Source organism: Anarhichas minor, unplaced genomic scaffold, assembly GCF_050575085.1.
Source record: "Anarhichas minor isolate MPS153535 unplaced genomic scaffold, ASM5057508v1 ptg000007l, whole genome shotgun sequence".
NCBI classification, from domain to species: domain Eukaryota; kingdom Metazoa; phylum Chordata; class Actinopteri; order Perciformes; family Anarhichadidae; genus Anarhichas; species Anarhichas minor.
In genome coordinates, this window is record NW_027466453.1 from 15,964,105 (window position 1) to 15,986,369 (window position 22,265).

General features: G+C 38.9%; 2 protein-coding genes across 3 annotated transcripts; both read left to right on the forward strand.

Annotated features, from left to right (window-relative positions):
* The first annotated feature begins 5 nt into the window (after window positions 1-5).
* LOC142944954 (interferon-induced protein 44-like) lies at window positions 6-12,496 on the forward strand. The gene is made up of 8 exons (XM_076086195.1): window positions 6-126; window positions 290-313; window positions 10,372-10,402; window positions 10,628-10,823; window positions 11,079-11,231; window positions 11,402-11,573; window positions 11,660-11,760; window positions 11,890-12,496. The coding sequence occupies exons 3-8, from the start codon at window positions 10,377-10,379 to the stop codon at window positions 12,061-12,063; spliced, it is 822 nt and encodes a 273-aa protein (XP_075942310.1). The 5' UTR covers window positions 6-126; window positions 290-313; window positions 10,372-10,376; the 3' UTR covers window positions 12,064-12,496.
* On the forward strand, window positions 621-2,972 carry LOC142944952 (interferon-induced protein 44-like). 2 transcript variants are annotated; one of them, XM_076086192.1, is made up of 5 exons: window positions 630-908; window positions 1,134-1,684; window positions 1,853-2,024; window positions 2,111-2,211; window positions 2,344-2,972. In XM_076086192.1, the coding sequence occupies exons 2-5, from the start codon at window positions 1,499-1,501 to the stop codon at window positions 2,503-2,505; spliced, it is 621 nt and encodes a 206-aa protein (XP_075942307.1). In that variant the 5' UTR covers window positions 630-908; window positions 1,134-1,498; the 3' UTR covers window positions 2,506-2,972. The 2 variants fall into 2 exon arrangements, with proteins under 2 accessions (XP_075942306.1, XP_075942307.1); XM_076086191.1 differs by having other exon boundaries at window positions 621-1,684.
* Window positions 12,497-22,265: the final 9,769 nt, after the last annotated feature.

The window sequence follows — 22,265 nt, forward strand, 5'->3', positions numbered from 1 at the left end:
GCTCTTGCAGTAACAGCTCGTGTATAACACGTACCACAAAACATCGTGGGTGTTGGCTTGACAGTGTTTTTCAAGGAAGACGGTGGGTTGACTGCAGTAGTTCTTCTCACGGGCATAACAGCGGATGTAAGATTTATTTTAAAATATTATTAATTTTGATAAACGTCATCTTAAACTACAAGACCGTGATGGATGTTTATCCCAATGCTCTTATAGTGGCATGACTTACTGTATGAACTGTATCATTCAATTCATGCAGAGGTACAATTTAATTTTTCTTTCTGTCCAGATACTTCTTTGGATCAAGTGAAAGGTAAAATAATAATAATTTCTTGACAGTTTAGCTTTGTACTTTCACTTTCTCTATACTCTAACTTTTGTGTTTTCTGTGAATTCAATTGTATAAATTTAATTACACATATTCAAAAATAATAAATACTTTGCTTGTGCTGCACCTGAGTCTGTTTTACTGGTGATGACTTCCAAATGAATATTCTGAAATATGAAGCCTCAAATATTCTGTTGACGTTTGGTATGTTTTTGGTAATAAATATTGTTCAATAATGTTTCTTGTTTACATGTTGCCTTATATCTTTTTGTAGCCATGGGTGGAGGACCGTCAAAAATGGCTCCTGAGTGTAAGAAACTCAAAATATTTCAGAACATTGTTAAACTCAGAAGATTACATCACACATTTATTTCACGAGTGTGAAGGAGAGGGATAAGTAGATCAAAAGTTGTGAATAAAACCCTGCACACAGTCAAACCTGCACAAATACATTTGAGAAATGTATAAAGATAAAAAATAACAGATTCTTAATTTTTGTTGAAATAATTTATTTGACGGATATATTACATCAATGTGTGCACTCTGCAGCTTTGATGGACGAATGGAGGTGCGTATGGGGGTGAGTGGTTTGTTTAATTTATGTTCCCTCTGGTGTTTAATGACTTTTCTTCAACTAACTATTGTTAAAACATTTTGGGTTTGTTTCAGTTTCATGATGGTTTAGTTTGGTGTCTGTGACGACCGTGCAGCAATCACAAAATATGTGCAACATATGGAAAACTGATAATAATGTTGAAGTGCATTGTGATCTGAAATATAATCTTACCTTTTCTTTCTTGAACAGCCATAAAAACAAAGACCTGCAGTTTGTGAAGGATTATCAGCCTTATAACGAAGAAGTCAAACAGCTCAGAGTTCTACTTCATGGACTTACTGGTGCTGGCAAGTCCAGCTTCCTCAACTCTGTCGACAGTGCGTTACAAGGCAGAGTTACTGATCGAGCTTTGGCGGATAAGGTCGTATGTTACTGTAAAACTTCATGAACGTAAACAACTCTTTCACCTAGTATTTCCGAATTATTTATTTTTGAGTGCACTTGCAAAGATAATTGCAGTACACAGCTCAGACAACAGCAGTTGAGCAACTAGTTGTGATGAAACTAATGAGCATGATATAAAGTGCCTATTAGACATTTTTCAACATGTAATAATGTCATCATATCTGTGCTTTTCTGTTTTACAGCAAGTAACTTACAAAATCAATAAAGGAGGACCAGGGACATTTTACCCTTTTGTCTTCACTGACTTGATGGGCCTTGAGAAGGGAACTAATAAAGGAGTTTGTGTGGAAGACATCAAACAGGCCATGAAGGGGCACATAAAAGATTGTTATGAAGTACAGTATAATTAATTACTGAATTAATTAAGTTTTGTTGGATATATTTCAGTAAAACAATCCAGCTTTGAGATCTGTTTTGCATAAAGAATTTTATTTACGTGAAGATACATTTAAGGAACTATTTGCACAAGTTATTCTTTGATTCAATTTTACATTATTTTCTAGATCAATCCGTGCTCTCAAATATCAGAGGATAATCAAAACTACAACAAGTACCCCACTCTGAATGACCAAGTTCATGTTCTGGTTTGTATCATCGCTGCCAACACAGAAAATATACTGGATGATGAATCTGTGATAAAGATGAGGGAAGTCAGACTTGCAGCTAGAGACTTGGGTAAGGTTTAGTTTTTGGGGTTCATGAATTAAATCAAATAACCTGACAAACATTAATCTGATTGAATTGGATCTTTGTATCGGCAGAGATTCCCCAAGTGGCTATTCTCACCAAAATTGATGAAGCTTGTCCAGAGGTCAAGGCCGATATAAAGAACGTGTATAAGAGCAAGTACCTGAAGAAAGTGGTACGTTTCTATTTTATGAGTTTGTAGAGTTGTTATTCTAATTGGAATACAATTTTGCTTAACATTTTAAAATGTAAAAACAAAAATCTTTTTTGAGCAGCATTCCTTAAATGTGCAATTTTTCCAAATTAGGTGGACGACTTGAGTGCTAAGCTGGGCTTTACACTGACCTGCATCTTTCCTGTGAAAAACTACCACTCAGAGATCGAAACAAATGATGAGGTTGATACACTGATACTGAGCGCACTGAACATGATCATCAACTTGGGAGAAGACTATGTCAACAGCCTGTAGACCTACAAACTGCTGAGGGAAATCTTGCTTTATCTCAGCATGAAATAAAGTCAGTTTGTGAACAGGATGTAATTAAATAAAGTGGGACTATGGTTTTTTAGTTTTTATTTGTAGACATGTAATGCATATAGTATCTGCTCTAAATGGTCTTACGTCTACCTAGTTGAATAAAGCATGATAGGCTGTATCACTATCACTATGCATTTGAGTTTTTGCATTATTATTTTGTTAGCTATGTTTTGTTGATTCAGGTGGTGATTTCTGATGTTCCAGTCTCCCAGTAATCATAACACATGTCTAGATTAAAACTGGGCTAAATATGATTGAAAAGTTAAATTTATATCAGACTACTGATTACATATATGCTGTATCTATTGTTTTATTTCTATGTTTGGACCTGCTATTGAATCATTGTGCTAATACTGCTGTTCAGGTAAAACCCACAATAAATAACATAAATAATGAAATTAGTATTTAGTCTCCTTTTATCTCATTCCTTCTAGTCCATACCATACACTAGATTGTCTTGTAATGCAAGTGATCCACGCAGTATTACACAATTGTATGTAATATGTGGTAAGGCATGTAAACTGGGGGCATGAATTGACCTCTTATGGTGACAAATACCAATTAAAGTAAAATGATTGTATGAGTAATTTCACTTTGATCCATCAGAGTGCAATCAGAGGTGCTTGTCAATGAAAATGTATAATAAAGCTGTAAGAGACATTGTGTTATTGTTTTTTGTGTACTACCTCCCACCACTTGGGGGCGTAGTGCCGCTGTTAATTAGGCCCCAGGTGAATATAATCAGGAGGGTCAGTTGAAACAGGTGTTGCTGAGTAAGCAGGCGCAAACAGTTTTTGACCGTGCGACATTTAATGAATGTAAATGTTATGATTTATTTGGTCTATGTAGAGGAAATGGATTATGACAGAGAAAGTGGTTTTCCTCTGTTTATGTGAGAAATAAAATGCCTATATTGGAAACTGGACTTCGGTATTTATGGCACGCGCCTAAACAAACAATCAGCAGCCGTGGTGACTTTTTTGATAAGCAGTGGGGTCACTACAAAAGCTATATTAAGATTCAGTGTAAAGGTGTCCCATCTGAGTCTGGAGTGTTAAAAGGAGATACTCACATATTTTTATTTATATAATTTATATTTGTATATTTCTACTGACAATTGTGAAAACCTTTTGATGTTCTCGTGTCATTTCTTTACAGAATCTCTTTCAGAATATGATTGAGGTATTTTCTTCCCTTTCTACGTCTTCTGCGTCAAATTGTTACGTTGTTAGCGCGATGTGACGTCATCACGTGATCTGGTCAACAACTCAGCTGTTGTGATGGTGGCTTTACGTACCGTCGGAAATGTTGGAACTACAACTCCACCCCCATGAAAACAAACAAAATGACCAATCGGACTGCACATTTTAATTCAGGAGATTGCTGTTTGTGTCCCATGTGGGTCCGTGTACGTTTTAGTCATCTGTTTTACCGTTAATTCGGAAATACCATGGTATTCTCGTTTTTCGTTTCAAACCGAAAACGGAAATGGGCGGTCGTATTTCCTTTTTTGCTTCTGAATTCAAAAACGGAAAAACTACAGAACCAACGTCAAAAACGAGCCGAATATTGTTCCTTTTTTGTGTTTTCCTTTAAAACGAGACAGAGCACAACAGGTAACCCGGAAAGATTAATATTTCAAAATAAAGGTGAAGGCAGTATAATGACCGTATGCAAGAAATTAATAAATCTCGGCCGATGGGAGTGTGTTAGCATCATTAGTTGACTACATGCTGTTTAATATTCATTTATCAATGTACACAGCAATAATCAACTTTTCGATTAATCGGTGCATTGTTTGATGCAATACAGTTCGTGATATGGTTTAATCAAACTCATTTTTGTGTTCACAGAAATGTTGCTGTTGGCACTGATATTTCTTTATTGCTGTTCGCACTGATATTTCTTTGTCCACTCTATTGTGTTGATTTAGTGAACGCAGAGTGTAGCCTATAAGGACACGCAAAGTAAATGTTCACCCGTTCTACCACTAGATGGCAGTATAAGTGTATTTAAACCATAGATTTAGTCATATTTACCTGTGCTTTTGTTAATTATCTAGGTTATTGATACAGATGTATTTAATGCTGATTATTTCATCTGATATTTCATGTTTATGGTTAATTTGCATTAGTTGTATACATCATGTATTTACTTGTTATATTTGTGTCATTCAGAGTGCTGTTTCATATTTGTCAGTTAAGCCTTACACATGAAGGCTATCATCATTAAATTGACACTAAATATATGAGATTACATGTAAAGAATATATCTGAGATCAAAACACTCTTAGCTCAATATAAGGAAAGAAATCGTAACTCATCAAAGAGAATGAAACTTAAATGAGGATAAAACATATGAATAAAAAGTAAATTACACTTTAAGATAGAACTTCCTATATGGCTATAGATTACAAGAGTCCTGTTTCATATTTGTCAGTTAGGCGCGAAAACCCAAATATGCCTGAAAGTATCCAATGTGTAAGTGTCGAGAGATGCCCAAACCACAGAACGTTGCTGTTGCTCTTTTTAGGGTCTCGCATCTCGCTCCTCAGGAAGAAGAGGTGTTAGGTAGCATCAAAGTTCATCTGCAGTACACAGCAGTACCACAGTTTTACTCTGTTTCAAGTATTTGTTTAATCTTCAATTCAATAGGGCGATTAATCAATTGGTGAATCTATTATTTAACTGGAAGAATAGAGAGATCCGTTTTGGGTGTGGTGTGTCTCGGACATTTTTGGTGGATACCTCAACAATAGTCTTTGTGACGTGTGACAGTCTATGAAAGAAAATTAAATCTACTCAAACTGAGGATGGATTCAGTCCTCTCTCCGACCACGGAAACGTCACAGCACTCTTCTGTCATTTTTGGACAGAAGAGTGCTGTGTTTTAGAACAGCTCTTGTAAGCCAAAGCTGTGACGATGGAAATCATGTGAGCAGATAAACTGCAGACTGAAGAATCAGAAGAATTGAGATTCAATTCAATTCAATTTTATATTGTATAGCCGAAAATCACAAATTACAAATTTGCCTCAGAGGGCTTTACAATCTCTACACATACGACATCCTCTGTCCCAGGACCCTCACATCAGAACAGGAAAAACTCCCCAAAAAAAACTAACAGGGAGAAAAGAGGAAGAGACCTTAGGGAGAGCAACAGAGGAGGGATCCCTCTATCAGGATGGACAGAAGTGTAATAGATGTCATGTGTACAGAATGAACAGCATAACAGAGTTACAACACAGTCAATGATTATGACACGGCAGGAGGCCAGACCATGGTCCAGGTATAACCAGGATCCACGGAAACCTGCATACAGCAATACAAGTCAAATACAGGAATGTAATCACAATGCAATGCCAGCACTAACTCTGAAGGTTTCTGCCTTTAGGGGAGTATTTGACTTGTGCTTGACATGTTTTTTCTCTCATATCACGGTCGCAGTTTTCAACAGTTTTCAACAGTTTTCAACAGCCCTCCTCCTACAGCAGTCTTCTGCAGACCAGTGTTATTGGATGGGAACTTAATTTTACGAGGCAGTGTCATGCTGGTGTGTCCAACATGCTAAAGAGCTGGTAGTCTGTTGCATTGGTTCCCAACTCAATTCATCCTGACGGTCTGCATCCGCCTACAGCTCCAGAGATCAACCTGAGGGGTCACGAGACTGGTAACATGGCAGCAAAGAAGGAAAGAGAACCAATTAATCTGGTTTTTGCTCTTGTCTTGTGAGATTAGGGAAAAAAATGAAAACATTCTAGAGTCAAACTTCCTGTATCCCAATGGTAATAAAACTGAAGTCATTTTATTTGGACCACAGCATTTGACCCACATTATATCTTCTCATCTTGGCCCTTTGACCTCTTCTGTTTAACCATTCAAATCAGGATTTAAGTGTGACAATTAAATCAGTGAGGTAGGTAAATTAGGCTTAATGTTCAATAAGAATAAACCAAACATCTTTATTTTTTCAATTGTCATTATTTATTGCCTCGTGATCAACACATGCTTACTCTTCCATGTAGGTATGTTTAGTTCTTAAATGACACAAATATAACATGTAAATACATGATGTATACAACTAATGTAAATTAACCATAAACATGAAATATCAGATGAAATAATCAGCATTAAATATATCTGTATCAATAACCTAGATACTTAACAAAGGCACAGGTAAATATGTATAATTATATGGTTTAAATACACTTATACTGCCATCTAGTAGTAGAAAGGTGATCACTTACTTTGCGTGTCCTTAACGGCTGCAATCTGCGTTCACTAAATCAACACAATACAGTGGAACAAGAAATATCAGTGCCAACAGCAACATTTCTGTGAACACAAAAATGACTTTGATTAAACCATATCACGAACTGTATTGCATCAAACAATGCACCGATTAATCGAAAAGTTGATTATTGCTGTGTACATAGATAAATGAATATTAAACAGCATGTAGTCAACTTCTCCCATCGGCCGAGATTTATTTATTTATTTATTTCTTGCATACGTTCATTATATTGCCTTCACTTTTATTTTGAAATATTCTTGTTCCGGTAAAACAGATGACTAAAACGTACACGGACCAAACTACATTATACTTTGGGAATAATAAAAAAACTGTTAAAAACCTGGATGAGCAAAAAATGTTTTTGTAGTGTGCAACATTAAGACTTCACAACGGCGGTGAGGCGGCACTTATTTAAAGGGGGAATGAGACACACAATGGAGGCCGCGCTTAACACACTACTTGTGTATGAGACACAACAAAGCTCAGCAGTGTGGAACAACAATATTACAGCAGCAAGCACAACAAAAAATATTTCAAAGCACTAAACGGGACTCTGCGGTCTGTAAAATTCACAATAACACGGTACCTTACCAGTAAAGATAAACTTAAACAAACAAACATGGTTTCAATAACACACTATGATCTATCTCTGCCCAGACAATAGCCTCTTACTTGAGATCACTGCTTAGCGATCGGCATGTGTTCTTCTGTCTTTTGTTTGGCGGAGTCTTATCCAGCCAATGACAGGGGACCGTAATGCGCTCTGTCGGCGGGTTAAGCGGCACGCTGGTCTTCTTATGGCAGCGGGAAAAACAGTGGCCGTCGACTTGAATAGGAATGAAGCAGGGCGTAGAAGTTGTCCTCCATTCCTGTGAAGACTACGGGAATTCTGTTGAATCTTCCTTCTGCAGGTGATGTAAGAGAGCTCGGGTCATAGAAGTTATCTTTCTCTCTTTCAGGATCCAAGTGTGTGAACACAGATGTTGCTCGTCCAGCGAGGTTAGAACTGTTCCAGGTTGTTTTCGGGTACCAAAGTTGTTAACTTCTGCAGCAATGGAAAGGCTCAGTGAGAAGGTGTGCCCTGATATTGATCACCTTGGTGATGTAGCCATGTCACAGGGACTCCATGGGGTTCCCTTAAGTCCATCATTGTTGTGCTTTAAACTAAATCTCATACTCAGGTGAGATTTTTAACACCTGATGGGGGTTTGGCGTGGTTTCATCGTTTATTTGTATAAAAAGCTTGATTTCTCAATTGCAGAGTTTACGGTTAACCATCACCAGTTCTTTAAAGCCAGCCTCCACTTCAAAAATTCAGTCAGTCTGTGAATAATAAAACAATTAATGAATAATTCAATGAACAAACAAGGAAACAAACAAATAAATAATGAATACTAAATGCATGAACAATAAATTAAGTGATTGATAACTCATTAACAATAATATTTACTGCCTGCAAACTGTACTTCAGAGAACATTTTAATTCCAATTGTGTGAATACTTAGTCAAACTTATTAATAAAGACTACATTTCTTAAAACCAATCTGAATTTACAATGACAGTACACCACCTCAAATTCAGAAACTTAGAGATTCCACTAAGTGACTAATTTCTTTTCACCTTTTTATCTCCAAATAGTTTTAGAAAAGCTGAAGGATTATGTTCTCTTTTATTAGTAATATATTGTCCTGCAACTCGAGCTTATAAACCCGATATCCTGACTTTTTGTTGCATGCCCAGTTTGCAATGCAGGCTATCTGTAGAAAAGTCTAGTCTCCAAGTAAAAGCTGATAAAAACCCCGATAACTGCTTCATCTGCCAAACACTAAAGTCCCTTAAGTTACCGTATTCCATTTCAATGGAATGAAGTGGTTCAACAACTACTGCACATGTAGTTGTTTTACATTATTTGTTGATCCTCATTTTGTTGCTCTCATACACTGATGTTCTGGTAAAATCATGTGACCATCACTGCCCGTCTTGTACAGTGTGTCTAGTCTAGAACGGTTATAATAATGCAATGTATTCTGTGAAGATGTAGAGCACTGCTGTCCTTCCTGCCACAAAGTCAGATACGTGAAAATGAAACTATGCTGATTGTGGGAGGGAAGCCTGTTACAGCATGTTTCTCTGCTTCTTTCCTTTGGTTCTGATCAACAGTTTTGAGCCATGCAGCTATGCTCATTTAGTTGTGACTTAGTCGCTTGGCGACTCTTTCAGAAATCATTTCAGTAAGGCTGTGATTGAAATCCTTTATAAGCTCATATAAGAGATTTTAAAGGGCTTTCCTTTTTGAAATTCGATACCAAAATGTCCTGATATTCTCAGAGTGACACTCTGAAGTGGTCTGCTACTGTTCTGAAGTGAACTTAGTTAGTGACAATTGGCCACACTAGAATGTTCTGACACTGTAATAGTGACACTATAAGGTCTTTTGCTATTAATCTGAAGTGAAGTTTGTGACAATAGGAAATTTCCTTTTAGTCCTAATCAGAGTTTACAGGAAAGATAGCTCATATATCAGATTTTAAAGGGCTTCAATTTTGGAACTCTGCATCTGGATATCCTGATATTATCTGAGTGACACTCTGAGTTGGTTTTGAAGTCAGTGCACGCTCTTGCAGTAACGCCTCGTGTATAACACGTATTGCGAAACATCGCGGGTGTTGGCTTGACAGTGTTTTTCAAGGTAGACGGTGGGTTGACTGCAGTACTTCTTCTCACGGGCATAACAGCGGATGTAAGATTTATTTTAAAATATTATTAATTTTGATAAACGTCATCTTAAACTACAAGACCGTGATGGATGTTTATCCCACTGCTCTTATAGTGGCATGACTTATATGTATCTTGTATCATTCAATTCATGCAGAGGTACAATTTAATTTTTCTTTCTGTCCAGATACTTCTTTGGATCCAGTGGAAGGTAAAAAAAATAATAATTTCTTGACAGTTTATCTTTGTACTTTCACTTTCTCTATACTCTAACTTTTGTGTTTTCTGTGAATTCAATTGTATAAATGTAATTACACATATTCAAAAATAATAAATACTTTGCTTGTGCTGCACCTGAGTCTGTTTTACCGATGACAACTTACAACATGACTGAACTTACAAATGAATATTCTGAAATATGAAGCCTCAAATATTCTGTTGATATTTGGTTTGTTTTTGGTAATAAATATTGTTTAATAATGTTTCTTGTTTACATGTTGCCTTATATCTTTTTGTAGCCATGGGTGGAGGACCGTCAAAAATGGCTCCTGAACGTAAGAAACTCAAATTATTTCAGAACGTTAAACTCAGAAGATTACATCACACATTTATTTCACGAGTGTGAAGGAGAGGGATAAGTAGATCAAAAGTTGTGAATAAAACCCTGCACACAGTCAAACCTGCACAAATACATTTGAGAAATTTATAAAGATAAAAAATAACAGATTCTTAATTTGTGTTGAAATAATGTATTTGACGGATATATTACATCAATTTGTGCACTCTGCAGCTTTGATGGCAGAATGGAGGTGCGTATGGGGGTGAGTGGTTTGTTTAATTTATGTTCCCTCTGGTGTTTAATTGCTTTTCTTCAATTAACTATTGTTAAAACATTTTGGGTTTGTTTCAGTTTCATGATGGTTTAGTTTGGTGTCTGTGACGACCGTGCAGCAACCACAAAATATGTGCAACATATGGAAAACCGATAATAATGTTGAAGTGCATTGTGATCTGAAATATAATCTTACCTTTTCTTTCTTGAACAGCCATAAAAACAAAGACCTGAAGTTTATGAAGGATTATCAGCCTTATAACGAAGAAGTCAAACAGCTCAGAGTTCTGCTTCATGGACCTGCTGGTGCTGGCAAGTCCAGCTTCATCAACTCTGTCGACAGTGCGTTACAAGGCAGAGTTACTGATCGAGCTTTGGCGGATAATACAATCGCTGGAAAGACCAGAAAAGTATGATCCCTTTTCAGTGTGGTTTAACTAAGGTCGTATGCTACTGTAAAACTTCATGAACTTAAACAACTCTTTCACCTAGTATTTCCGATTCATTTATTTTTGTGTGCACTTGCAAAGATAATTGCAGTACACAGCTCAGACAACAGCAGTTGAGCAACTAGTTGTGATGAAAATAATGAGCATGATATAAAGTGCCTCATAGACATTTTTCAATATGTAATAATGTCATCATATCGCTTTTCTGTTTTACAGCACAGAACTTACCAATTCAATAAAGGAGGACCAGGGACATTTTACCCTTTTGTCTTCACTGACTTGATGGGCCTTGAGAAGGGAACTAAGAAAGGAGTTTGTGTGGAAGACATCAAACAGGCCATGAAGGGGCACATAAAAGATGGTTATGAAGTACAGTCCAATTAATTACTGAATTCATTTTAAGCTTTGTTGGATATATTTCAGTAAAACAATCCAGCTTTGTGATCTGTTTTGCATAAAGAATTTTATTTACGTGAAGATACATTTAAGGAACTATTTGCACAAGTTATTCTTTGATTCTATTTTACATTATTTTCTAGATCAATCCGTGCTCTCAAATATCAGAGGATAATCAAAACTACAACAAGGACCCCACTCTGAATGACCAAGTTCATGTTCTGGTTTGTGTCATCGCTGCCACCACAGAAAATATACTGGATGATGAATCTGTGATAAAGATGAGGGAAGTCAGACTTGCAGCTAGAGACTTGGGTAAGGTTTAGTTTTTGGGGTTCATAAATTAAATCAAATAACCTGAAAAACATTAATCTGATTGAATTGGATCTTTGTATCGGCAGAGATTCCCCAAGTGGCTATTCTCACCAAAATTGATGAAGCTTGTCCAGAGGTCAAGGCCGATATAAAGAACGTGTATAAGAGCAAGTACCTGAAGACATTGGTACGTTTCTATTTCATGAGTTTGTAGAGTTGTTATTCTAATTGGACAATTTTGCTTAACATCTTAAAATGTAAACACAAAAATCTTTTTTGAGCAGCATTCCTTAAATGTGCAATTTTTCCAAATTAGGTGGACGACTTGAGTGCTAAGCTGGGCTTTACACCGACCTGCATCTTTCCTGTGAAAAACTACCGCTCAGAGATCAAAACAAATGATGAGGTTGATACACTGATACTGAGAGCACTGAACAAGATCATTAACTCGGGAGAAGAGTCAACAGCCTGTAGACCTACAAACTGCTGAGGGAAATCTTGCTTTATCTCAGCATGAAATAAAGTCAGTTTGTGAACAGGATGTAATTAAATAAAGTGGGACTATGGTTTTTTGGTTTTCATTTGTGTTGGGATCTGACCCTGCTGTCCTGGCTGGCTGAGACCTTCACACGTGCTTTTCAAATAAAGGAGCAGCCATGTTCCTTCCTTTCACCAAAACGCCTGATCTGGGATCTGCAAGAAACCTCATGCCGGAGGACCACACCCCCCAGCTCCAGCAGAAACCTGATGCTGGTCCCTCATTGGCCAAGAAAGGGCCCCCCACTGGTTGTGCCACCTGGTTTATAAGCCTGAGCACAGCTAGAATTCTTTCTCTTCCGTCCAGACACCGCTGGTGTAAGGAGATCCACAAGGCTCTCTTCACCCCGGACTCGTCCAGGGGACAAGAAGATCCACGAGGAACCGCGGCCTCATAAAATCCTATCAGGTCACATGTAACATTCGCTGGTCGAACAGACTGTGTTTTATTTTGAGTTTTGGATCCTGTAGTGCGAGAACGGATAACTTCTATGCCCCGTTCTCCCACCCTTTTTGTGTACACACCGCCGGCAGAAGGTAACAATCGTTCCTCGCCGAAGATTTCCGGGAAGGACGACCCAAACCTCGTCCCTCAGCCGAAGTTAAAAAGCCCCTCTCTGCAGCGAGGAGGCCGAGTCTGCGCCAGCCAGCCCCGAGGCCGCGCCACCGAGAGCCAGCAGCTACTCGAGGACCGAGTGATCCCCACTACGGGAAACGTACCCCACCGAACAAAGCTTCTACAAGTAAGAGTTACTGGTATCTGGGCCTAGCTTAGCTTAGCTTAGCATTAGCTTAATTTAGCCTATTCGTTATGTCGTTGTTATTCCTGCATCTTGTTACGTTAAGTTACTGTCGTGTTATAACGTGTTATTGCGCAAGCATCGCGGACCACGGAGTCCCGTTATATTGTGTATTTCCTGCTGTAACTGTTTGCATTAGATCCGTCGCTGCTAGTGGATGTGGAGGTTGTGATTTTATCATTTCAAAGACCAAAACCACGGTGGCGGAGCCTCGTCTCGCCGACCGAGTTTCGGGGTGATACGAGAGCAATACTCGCATCTCACCGCAGTGATAAAGATCTGTTTGTTTTGGGGATTATTTTATTTTGTTTGGTTTTATTCTCTCCTCTTTAAATCGTCTCTGTGAGTGAGATCTAGAACCGCAACTATCACCGTACAAGCGTGACCGGTCGGTTCAGAATCCGACCGCAGAGTTTATGAGTGATCAGCTGTTCCTCACATTCTCACTGCAGCTCGGAGCACCGCGCTCAGAGCTCCTCTCTCCCTCTCTCTCGCTCTCTCTCCCTCTCTCCCTCTTCCTACTAACCCGCATACACATAGTTAGATTCACTGATTTTGGGTGAACCTCTCAGACACGTGGTCGCGTAATCTATTGTCTCAACCCACATTGTGCGCCGTCCCACGTGGTTACACGTAGCCACCTCTCAGCTATCTTGTCGCGGGTCACTAGACTCCGCCATCTTTGCTTGTAGGCTCACACGCCCCTTTTTAGGTTACGTACCATCACTGTTTGAGTAGGCCCCCCCCCCTTTGTTTCCACACACACACACACACACTCACACCTGTACATATATCTATATACATATCCTTACCCCACTTTATTCATTTGACTTTAGGTATTAGACATATAATTGTATGATAGTGTTTGTTGATTTTGATATTACTTGATTTGATCATTTATTATTTTATTTAATAAACTCTGTTATATTTTAAAGAGCAGTCGTCTGTGATTACTTGTGCATATGTGTGTAATAATAACTGGATGTAGTGGCCTGTGCTCGAACTTAAACCTTCACTTTCACTCTGAACGTGTAATAGTACTCAGACTATTGACATTATGAGTGAACGCCAATTATGAGACTTAGTTTTATTGTTTGGTTATTGGTCCCTGTTCGCAGGGTGGTGCCCCGTTGTTATTAATAATCATTAATAATTGTTACTGACATTAATATTTCTATTGATGTCAAGAATTTAATTTCTTAGATGCTGATAAACCAAACACGCTCCTCTACGTTCCCAACATTTGTATCTGCTCTAAATTGTCTTACCTCTACATAGTTGAATAAAGTATAGGTTGTATCACTATCACTATGCATTTGAGTTTTTGCATTATTATTTTGTTAGTTGCTTTGTTGATTCAGGTGGTGATTTCTCATGTTCCAGTCTTCCAGTAATCATGAGACTGGTGAATATCAGATCATAACACATTTCTAGATTAAAACTGGGCTAAATATGATTGAAAAGTTAAATTTATATCAGACTACTGATTACATATATGCTGTATCTATTGTTTTATTTCAATGTTTGGACCTGCTATTGAATCATTGTGCTAATACTGCTGCTCAGGTAAAACCCACAATAAATAACATAAATAATGTAATTTGTATTTAGTCTCCTTTCATTTCATTCCTTCTAGTCTATACCATACACTAGATTGTCTTGTAATGCAAGTGACCCACGCAGTATTACACAATTGTATGTAAGTTAAGGCAGGTTTATTTGTATAGCACATTTCAACAAAAAGGCAATTCAAAGTGCTTCACATAAAACCATTAAAATCATCAAAACATAAGGCAAAAGAAAAGGAGATTTAAAAACAATTAAGAACATTGATTAAAACACTAAAAAGCAGTGTGAGAAATAAAATACAGTAAAATGCAGAAATGCAGGAAATTGATTATGTCAGGATCCCTGTCAGACCAGACACCTCCCATGGCCACACAGCTGCAGCTACTTCAGCTAATCACCTCCTGCAGGCTGACACACCAGACTCAGGTCCCACTAACGATTCCCCTGGCAATATATAAACTCTGGTCCTGCAGTCTGGGGTTGTCAGGTCGTACCGTCTTTCACCCGCTTCAACCCCGTAGCAGCTTCTGCCTCAAGCGCCTGCCTCCGGTGTCCGTCGGTCCGGGAATCCCCCGTGCCCTCCGTTGTGTTAACGGACTACACACCGCCGCTCTGCCCTCCGTTGTGTTAACGGACTACACACCGCCGCTCTGCCCTCCGTTGTGTTAACGGACTACACACCGCCGCTCTGCCCTCCGTTGTGTTAACGGACTACACACCGCTGCTCTGCCCTCCGTTGTGTTAACGGACTACACACCGCCGCTCTGCCCTCCGTTGTGTTAACGGACTACACACCGCCGCTCTGCCCTCCGTTGTGTTAACGGACTACACACCGCCGCTCTGCCTGCCCTCCGGTGTCGAGCCACGACTCACACCGTCGATCTGCCTACTCTCTGGTGTCGGACCACGGGCTCCACACCTTCCTGTCCTCTTTATTCAGGCTAAATAAAACCTGTTTATATCAACTCCTGTCTCCTGTGGTCTTGCTATTGGGTCCTAACCGTGAACTCCCGTGACAGATTAATATCCTTGAATCTGGTTCAATTAAAGGCAGCAGCAAACAGAAAAGTCTTCAATCTTGATTTAAAGGAGCTGAGGGTCTCAGCAGACCTGCAGCTTTCTGGGACTTTGTTCCAGATGTGTGGAGCAGAACAACTGAATGCTGCTTCTCCATGTTTAGTTCTGACTCTGGGAACAGAAAGTAGACCGGTCCCAGACGACCTAAAGGGTCGGGATGGTTCATAAGGCAGCAGCAGATCAGAGATGCATTTTGGCCCTAAACCATTCAGTGCTTTAAAAACCAACAGCAGGATTTTAAAGTCAATTCTTGGTTGGATAGGAAGCCAGTGCAAAGACCTCAGAACTGGAGTGATGTGATCCACTTTCTTGGTCTTAGTGAGGACTCGAGCATGTGGTAAAGCATGTAAACTGGGGGCATGAATTGACCTCTTATGGTGACAAATTAAAGTAAAATTATTGTATGAGTAATTTCCAAACTCCATCAGACTGCAGGTCTGAAAAGTGAAGCAAATGTGGAAATGCCTTCAACTTTAAAAAAGGGCGACTTCTCTGATTGCAAAAAGAAGGCCCTACCTACCTGACCCTACTTCTCACTTGATTTATTACATCAGTAAACATTGTAAACATGAGTTTATGCTCTCAATCACTAATGTCAAGTCTTCTTCAATACAGCATGACGTTCATTTAGTAAATTATGGTTCTAGATGCACCATTTTTCAGAAGATGTTGATGAATGCATGTTCACACTCTGCACACACAGGAAACACAACAGTGAACACACATTGATGGACACACATCTGAGAGCAGATATTTTCATTCCAGTTTGTGAAGCGAGAAAACACAGAGCCACAAAGTCAGTGGACACAGATTCAGATTCAGATTCAACTTTATTGTCATTGCACAGAGTACAAGGACAACGAAATGCAGTTTCAATATCTAACCAGAAGTGCAAAAAGAAGCGGTAAAGGTGCAGTGCAATGTGCTAGATAAATAACAGACAACAAAGTCACAGTCAAAGTGATCTAAAGAAAAGCCCATTTATAGCCTCCGTGCATAATAAACAGATATTGTTCACTGCTTCTTCTTTTGATGCACGTTCACATTTTGAGTGTTGCTTGTAGAAGACGAGTAAGGAGCAGCTCATATGAAGTTTAGGCTTCTCACATGAAGGATGTGTTGCAATTCTCACATCTACATTGATATACATTACATTTTAAAGTATTTTTTATATTAATGTCTTTCCATCAATGACTTAAATTACAGGAAAGGGAAATTGGAAAGACAGAAATAAAACAAAGTCATTATCACGTTACAGTTGCTGTGCTATTGGCAGCCTCTGCTGGTCTTGCTGTGTCAGTGCAGTCAGTACATTTCATCCTCAAATCTGGTAATGACATCTAAGACTGAAAAGTCTAAAACAACAACAGAAATGTCTGACTTGCTGGCCACAACGGTTATTATTACATAATGCATTAAGAAATAAAATCATTAGTTCTTACCTAAAAAAAGAGGAACTACTAACTTCCAGTTAGCTTGTACAAGTGAATATGGAGACTAAAGAATATGGAGATAAAACCTGAATTTTATGTGCTGTATTTCTCATCCTCAGTGACTCACTTGGTAGTAACACCGGCACTACATGAAGTCCCAGGACAAACTGTGTGCCCCCACTGCCAGCAGTCAGTGATCACCAACACAGAGCACACTGCCGGCCTGATGACCGGCCGTCTGTGGTGGCCTCGCCCTCTTTGGGTAAAAACAACTTTTTGAGTAGAAACTTGTCTAGTTTCTATCTCTCAACAGTGCCAACCACTGCATGGCTGTGCTAACAAAGCATAATATCCTTCTACTGTCAAATGTAAGTGTAAACTGGCTGGTTACATTATACTGTAACCTACTTTATAGTATAAAGTAACAATAAATGTAAATACTTAAGAACAGTTACAACAAAAGTGTACTCTACATAAGTAAATGCACCTACTTCCTTCATTGGTACTTTCCATGGTGCATCACTCTGTGTGTTTGAGCTCAGATTGCGGACTTTGCTGTTAGGGGATTTTCTTGGTGTTGGCAGGTTGGTTAATAACCAAATTGTTCATAAACATTTTTTTTGATTAAGTCACATGATGGGCTTCATCCTGAAAGTGAAAGTAAGTGGATAACTTAACGTCATTAAGTTACATAACAAACGTACTTAATTTAACCCAAACCGTGATTTCTTTACTGAACCTAACCAAGTAGTTTGGTTTGAATTTGCAATGTTAACCACATATTTAAACTACTTTATACTTTTGGAAAAATAAAAAACTGTTAAAAACCTGGATGAGCAAAAAATATGTTTGTAGTGTGCAACATTAAGACTTCACAACGGCGGTGAGGCGGCGCTTATTTAAAGGGGGAATGAGACACACAATGGAGGCCGCGCTTAACACACTACGTGTGTATGAGACACAACAAAGCTCAGCAGTGTGGAACAACAATATTACAGCAGCTTGCGCAACAAATATCTTTCAAAGCACTAAACGGGACTCTGCGGTCTGTAAAATTCACAATAACACGGTACCGTACCAGTAAAGATAAACTTAAACAAACAAACATGGTTTCAATAACACACTATGATCTATCTCTGCCCAGACAATAGCCTCTTACTTGAGATCACTGCTTAGCGATCGGCATGCGTTCTTCTGTCTTTTGTTTGGCGGAGTCGTATCCAGCCAATGACAGGGGACCGTAATGCGCTCTGTCGGCGGGTTAAGCGGCACGCTGGTCTTCTTATGGCAGCGGGAAAAACAGTGGCCGTCGACTTGAATAGGAATGAAGCAGGGCGTAGCAGTTATCATCTGTTCCTGTGAAGACTACGGGAATTCTGTTGAATCTTCCTTCTGCAGGTGATGTAAGAGAGCTCGGGTCATAGAAGTTATCCTTCTCTCTTTCAGGATCCAAGTGTGTGAACACAGATGTTGCTCGTCCAGCGAGGTTAGAACTGTTCCAGGTTGTTTTCGGGTACCAAAGTTCACTGAAAAAAATGAGTTTTTGGCCTTGTAATTGTTACTTGGTATTTGTTTGTAATTATGTATCCTCATTTTTATAAGTAAATTGTACTCATTCACACCAAGTAATATCTACTAAACGACTGTATTGAATGCACTACCTGACACAACAAAGTAAAATGTACTTGGGTAATACGAGTAAAACCTGGCAACCTATAGCGCGTACTCGGGGTGACGTCAGAGGAGATTTCGCGCTCCTTTCGTCAACGAGACGACGGAACAGCAGAACCTGAACAAGGACGGCAGCGTTTCACCTGAGGAGAGGAACTTCATGGACGGGAGCCTTTGGGGTAGGTTATATGTTTAATTAATGCTCTACGTTGCTGTTGAGCCTTCGGTCAAGTCTGTGTTTGAGTTGTGAACACTGAAGAGTAGCGAACTGGTCAGTTTAGCGTGCTAGCTAGTTAGGCTATCATGCTAGCTAACTTGGGGCAGCATTACAGACATGGCTCACGGCGCTACATTTTGTGGCTGTTTTTGGTGGTTTTGGTCGCGACTTTACTGCGTTCTCCCTTGAAAAGTTGTTGGCCTGGGGACACGGTGCTCGACCGGCTGCGCTCCGTCGACGTAGGGGGGGAGGGGGGCTGAATTACTTCGGTTAAGTGAAGCCCACTTCTGCCACACAGGTGCTTTGCTGTGCTGAGTCACGCTCACAGCGCGCTTTCTCTCGGACATCCTCAAGTGCAGCCGAGGTCGAATGAGGGAAATGTGCTAAAAAATATCCCATATGTGGTGGAATTAGTGACTTTAGAGCGAGTCTAATACACTTAACATTATTTTGTCACTATCATATTCTGACATATTTTTACAGTAACTTATATTTCTGTCATCAGTTTTAAACTGGTCTCTTATGTCTCTATCCAATGTGGTGTCCTTGATGATGAAGGCTTTGGGCATGAAACAAGGTGCCAGTACTGTGTTGAGTTAGTGTTGCATATCAACATGACCAGGCCTGCTGTGTATCTCAGTATTAACGTTATGGTGACTTGGTTATGTGCTGTTTTTTTGTGTGGGGATAAAACATGCTATCAATATGAAGATTTAAGCCAAATTCAGATTTAATGTTGTGTGTTCATGTTTTAACATAATTTCTTTATATATTTCACAGAATATTAAAGGACGTTCACTCTCAGCAAGTTGACATCAACAGTTGACACAAGGTAAAATCAACTTAGTACTGTTATAGTTTAATTAACTTGACATATACATTTGAAGTCGTAGTTTGTTGCTGCTCAATAGTACATTATACTGGGAGGACTACTGCATTAATTGTTTTAGGTACCTCATCTTGATCATGTTGTTTTTTATTGTCTTTTGTTTCAGATCAATGAGGAGTTCAGAAGAATAACCACAGTTCATCTGGAGCGAACCTTTTTGTCGAAATTGGAGAATTGCACTACCAACTTTCTGGAGATACTTGGGACAAAGGGCGGAGTTGCAGGAACAAAGACCCATGCTGGAATCACCCAGCCTGGTAAAGTTTGGATATCATATATTGATATTATATAAAAGTGTGTTGGGCTCATATACACTGAGAATGACGCAGTTGAACACTTTCAATATTTTTGTTTGTTTCCCCCACTATTGTCCTTTTTTGAGAACACATCAGACTCGAAGATGTAAAAGTGAACATTAGTAAATTTGAATTTCAAAGATGTCATTGAAGAGGACTATGCTCAACATGTCATGAAGATCCTTGTCATCCATGGAAATGCAACACAGAAAGGCTTCACTCCTGACAATGTGTTCGTCGTCAGAGGGAAAAGAGGTTCTTGATGACTGTCAAAGTGTGGCAAAGGCTTGCCTTCTGCTCATGGGCTATATCTATGTGTATCCAAGTGTTGTCAAGCAATACCCATCGTTTCAAATTAAAAGTTTGTTAAATGACTAAACGTTTGTGTTCTTAAATTTCTTAGTGGCAGCACTGATTTAGAAATGTTTTGTCTGGCAATGCCAACCAGATTATATATGTTGGTATTTGTGTGTCTGTCAGCAGTGACCTCTTTCACCAGTTAACAAGTAAAGCTGCTGCAGTTTAAAAGATGTTTCATGTTTTGTAGAAGCCTTATGTTAAGACAATTTTATTAAATAACTAGCCCAGTTTAAAAAATGCAACATTCAAATTCGAATAGTTGTGTAGAGTAGTAGTAGATAAAATATATATTGTGTAAATATTACTTAATATTTCTCAATTAAAAAAGTAAAGAAAAGCTAGTTAAATATACATGAAACACCTAATTGAGTTTTACTGGGGTTTTGTAATTAGATGCAAAGGTAGCCTGAGTAAAGATTACTATAAAAGGCTAAGTACATTTTATGTCTAAGGGAGACATTTGCAAGTAAAAGTTACTTGCAAATTCTGGATAAAAAACAATTCTTACTAGTAAGTAAATTTAACTTGAGAATTCCTGAGTGAAAATTACTCGGAATTTCTGAGTGCAAATTGTTACCTAGCTTTTTTCAAGTAAATGTCACTTATTTTTTTTTTCAGTGTTGTTACCTCCTGCAGCAATGGAAAGGCTCAGTGAGAAGGTGTGCCCTGATATTGATCACCTTGGTGACGTCGACTTCATGGGGTTCCCTTAAGTCAGGGGTCGGCAACCTCCGGAGCCGCATGCGGCTCTTCAGCCCCTCTGTTGCGGCTCCCTGAGTCTACATCCACACTAATACGTCTTCATTTTAAACGATCTCCGTCCACACGGCGTTTCAGCATTGTTTTCGAAATGATCTCTGTCCAGACTTAAACTCCTGCAATCAAATATCACGTGACTATTCACGTACACTAGGCATGCCGGTGGGTGCCGGTGTAACCAGGAAGTAGATTGGTTGCTCAAAGCCGCTAACGTGACTTCAGACGGCCGCTCTGTAGGTCTGATAACACCGCTGGACACGCTGCTCACTGATCGCTCCAATAACAGCTGCTTCCTCCGTAATAATGCAGACTATAAGTGAATAACAGCTGCTAGTAAAGGCAACAAGGTCAGTAATAAAAATATTTTAATATTTTGTCAACTAAAATGTGCGTCACATCCTATTACACATGTCAAGCGCCTTTCCCTGCAGGTGGCTAATCATGATTTGCAGACCCCCGGCCTCGGTAAACTATCAATGGATAAATCCAAAAAAAGAAAAGTCACGGAGGAAAATAGAGAGTTTAATTCTGCGTGGACGTCTTCATTTGCTTTCACTGCCAACGATGCTGACTTACCTGTATGCTTGATATGTGCAAAAAATGTAATGTTGAAAGTCACTTCCAGAACGAGCACACAGCATTTGCTGAAAAGTATCACGCTGGAGATGAGCGACAAAGAGCGATTTCTCAACTGCTGCAGCAAACTCTCCTCTTCATAAGAGCTTGATATTGTTCTAACAGGTAAAATAGCAATAAAATGTCAAGAATTGTCTTTATTCTTGTTCTATAATTTTATTAATACAACAAACTATAGTTTTTGTATAAATAATATAACTATATACAAAACTTTATAAGCTGTGATATCAAATAGCTTTTGCGGCTCCAGACACATTTTATTTGGTGGAAAATAGGGCAAAATGGCTCTTTGGATAGTAAAGGTTTCCTTAAGTCCATCATTGTTGTGCTTTAAACCAAATCTCACACTCAGGTGAGATTGTTAACGCCTGATGGGGGTTTGGCGCGGTTTCATTGTTTAGTTGTAAAAAAGCTTAATTTCTCAACTGCAGATTAATTACGGTTAACC

What these genes read in the sequence shown, in the direction of transcription:
- LOC142944954 (XM_076086195.1), top strand. Translation starts at nt 10,377, where the DNA reads ATGGCAGAATGGAGGTGCGTATGGGG. An exon ending in TCGCTGGAAAGACCAGAAAA is followed by an intron (nt 10,824 to 11,078) that starts GTATGATCCCTT and finishes TCTGTTTTACAG; the next exon opens with CACAGAACTTACCAATTCAA. An exon ending in ACATAAAAGATGGTTATGAA is followed by an intron (nt 11,232 to 11,401) that starts GTACAGTCCAAT and finishes ATTATTTTCTAG; the next exon opens with ATCAATCCGTGCTCTCAAAT.
- LOC142944952 (XM_076086191.1), top strand. Translation starts at nt 1,499, where the DNA reads ATGTCATCATATCTGTGCTTTTCTGTTTTACAGCAAGTAACTTACAAA. An exon ending in ACATAAAAGATTGTTATGAA is followed by an intron (nt 1,685 to 1,852) that starts GTACAGTATAAT and finishes ATTATTTTCTAG; the next exon opens with ATCAATCCGTGCTCTCAAAT. An exon ending in GCAAGTACCTGAAGAAAGTG is followed by an intron (nt 2,212 to 2,343) that starts GTACGTTTCTAT and finishes TTTCCAAATTAG; the next exon opens with GTGGACGACTTGAGTGCTAA.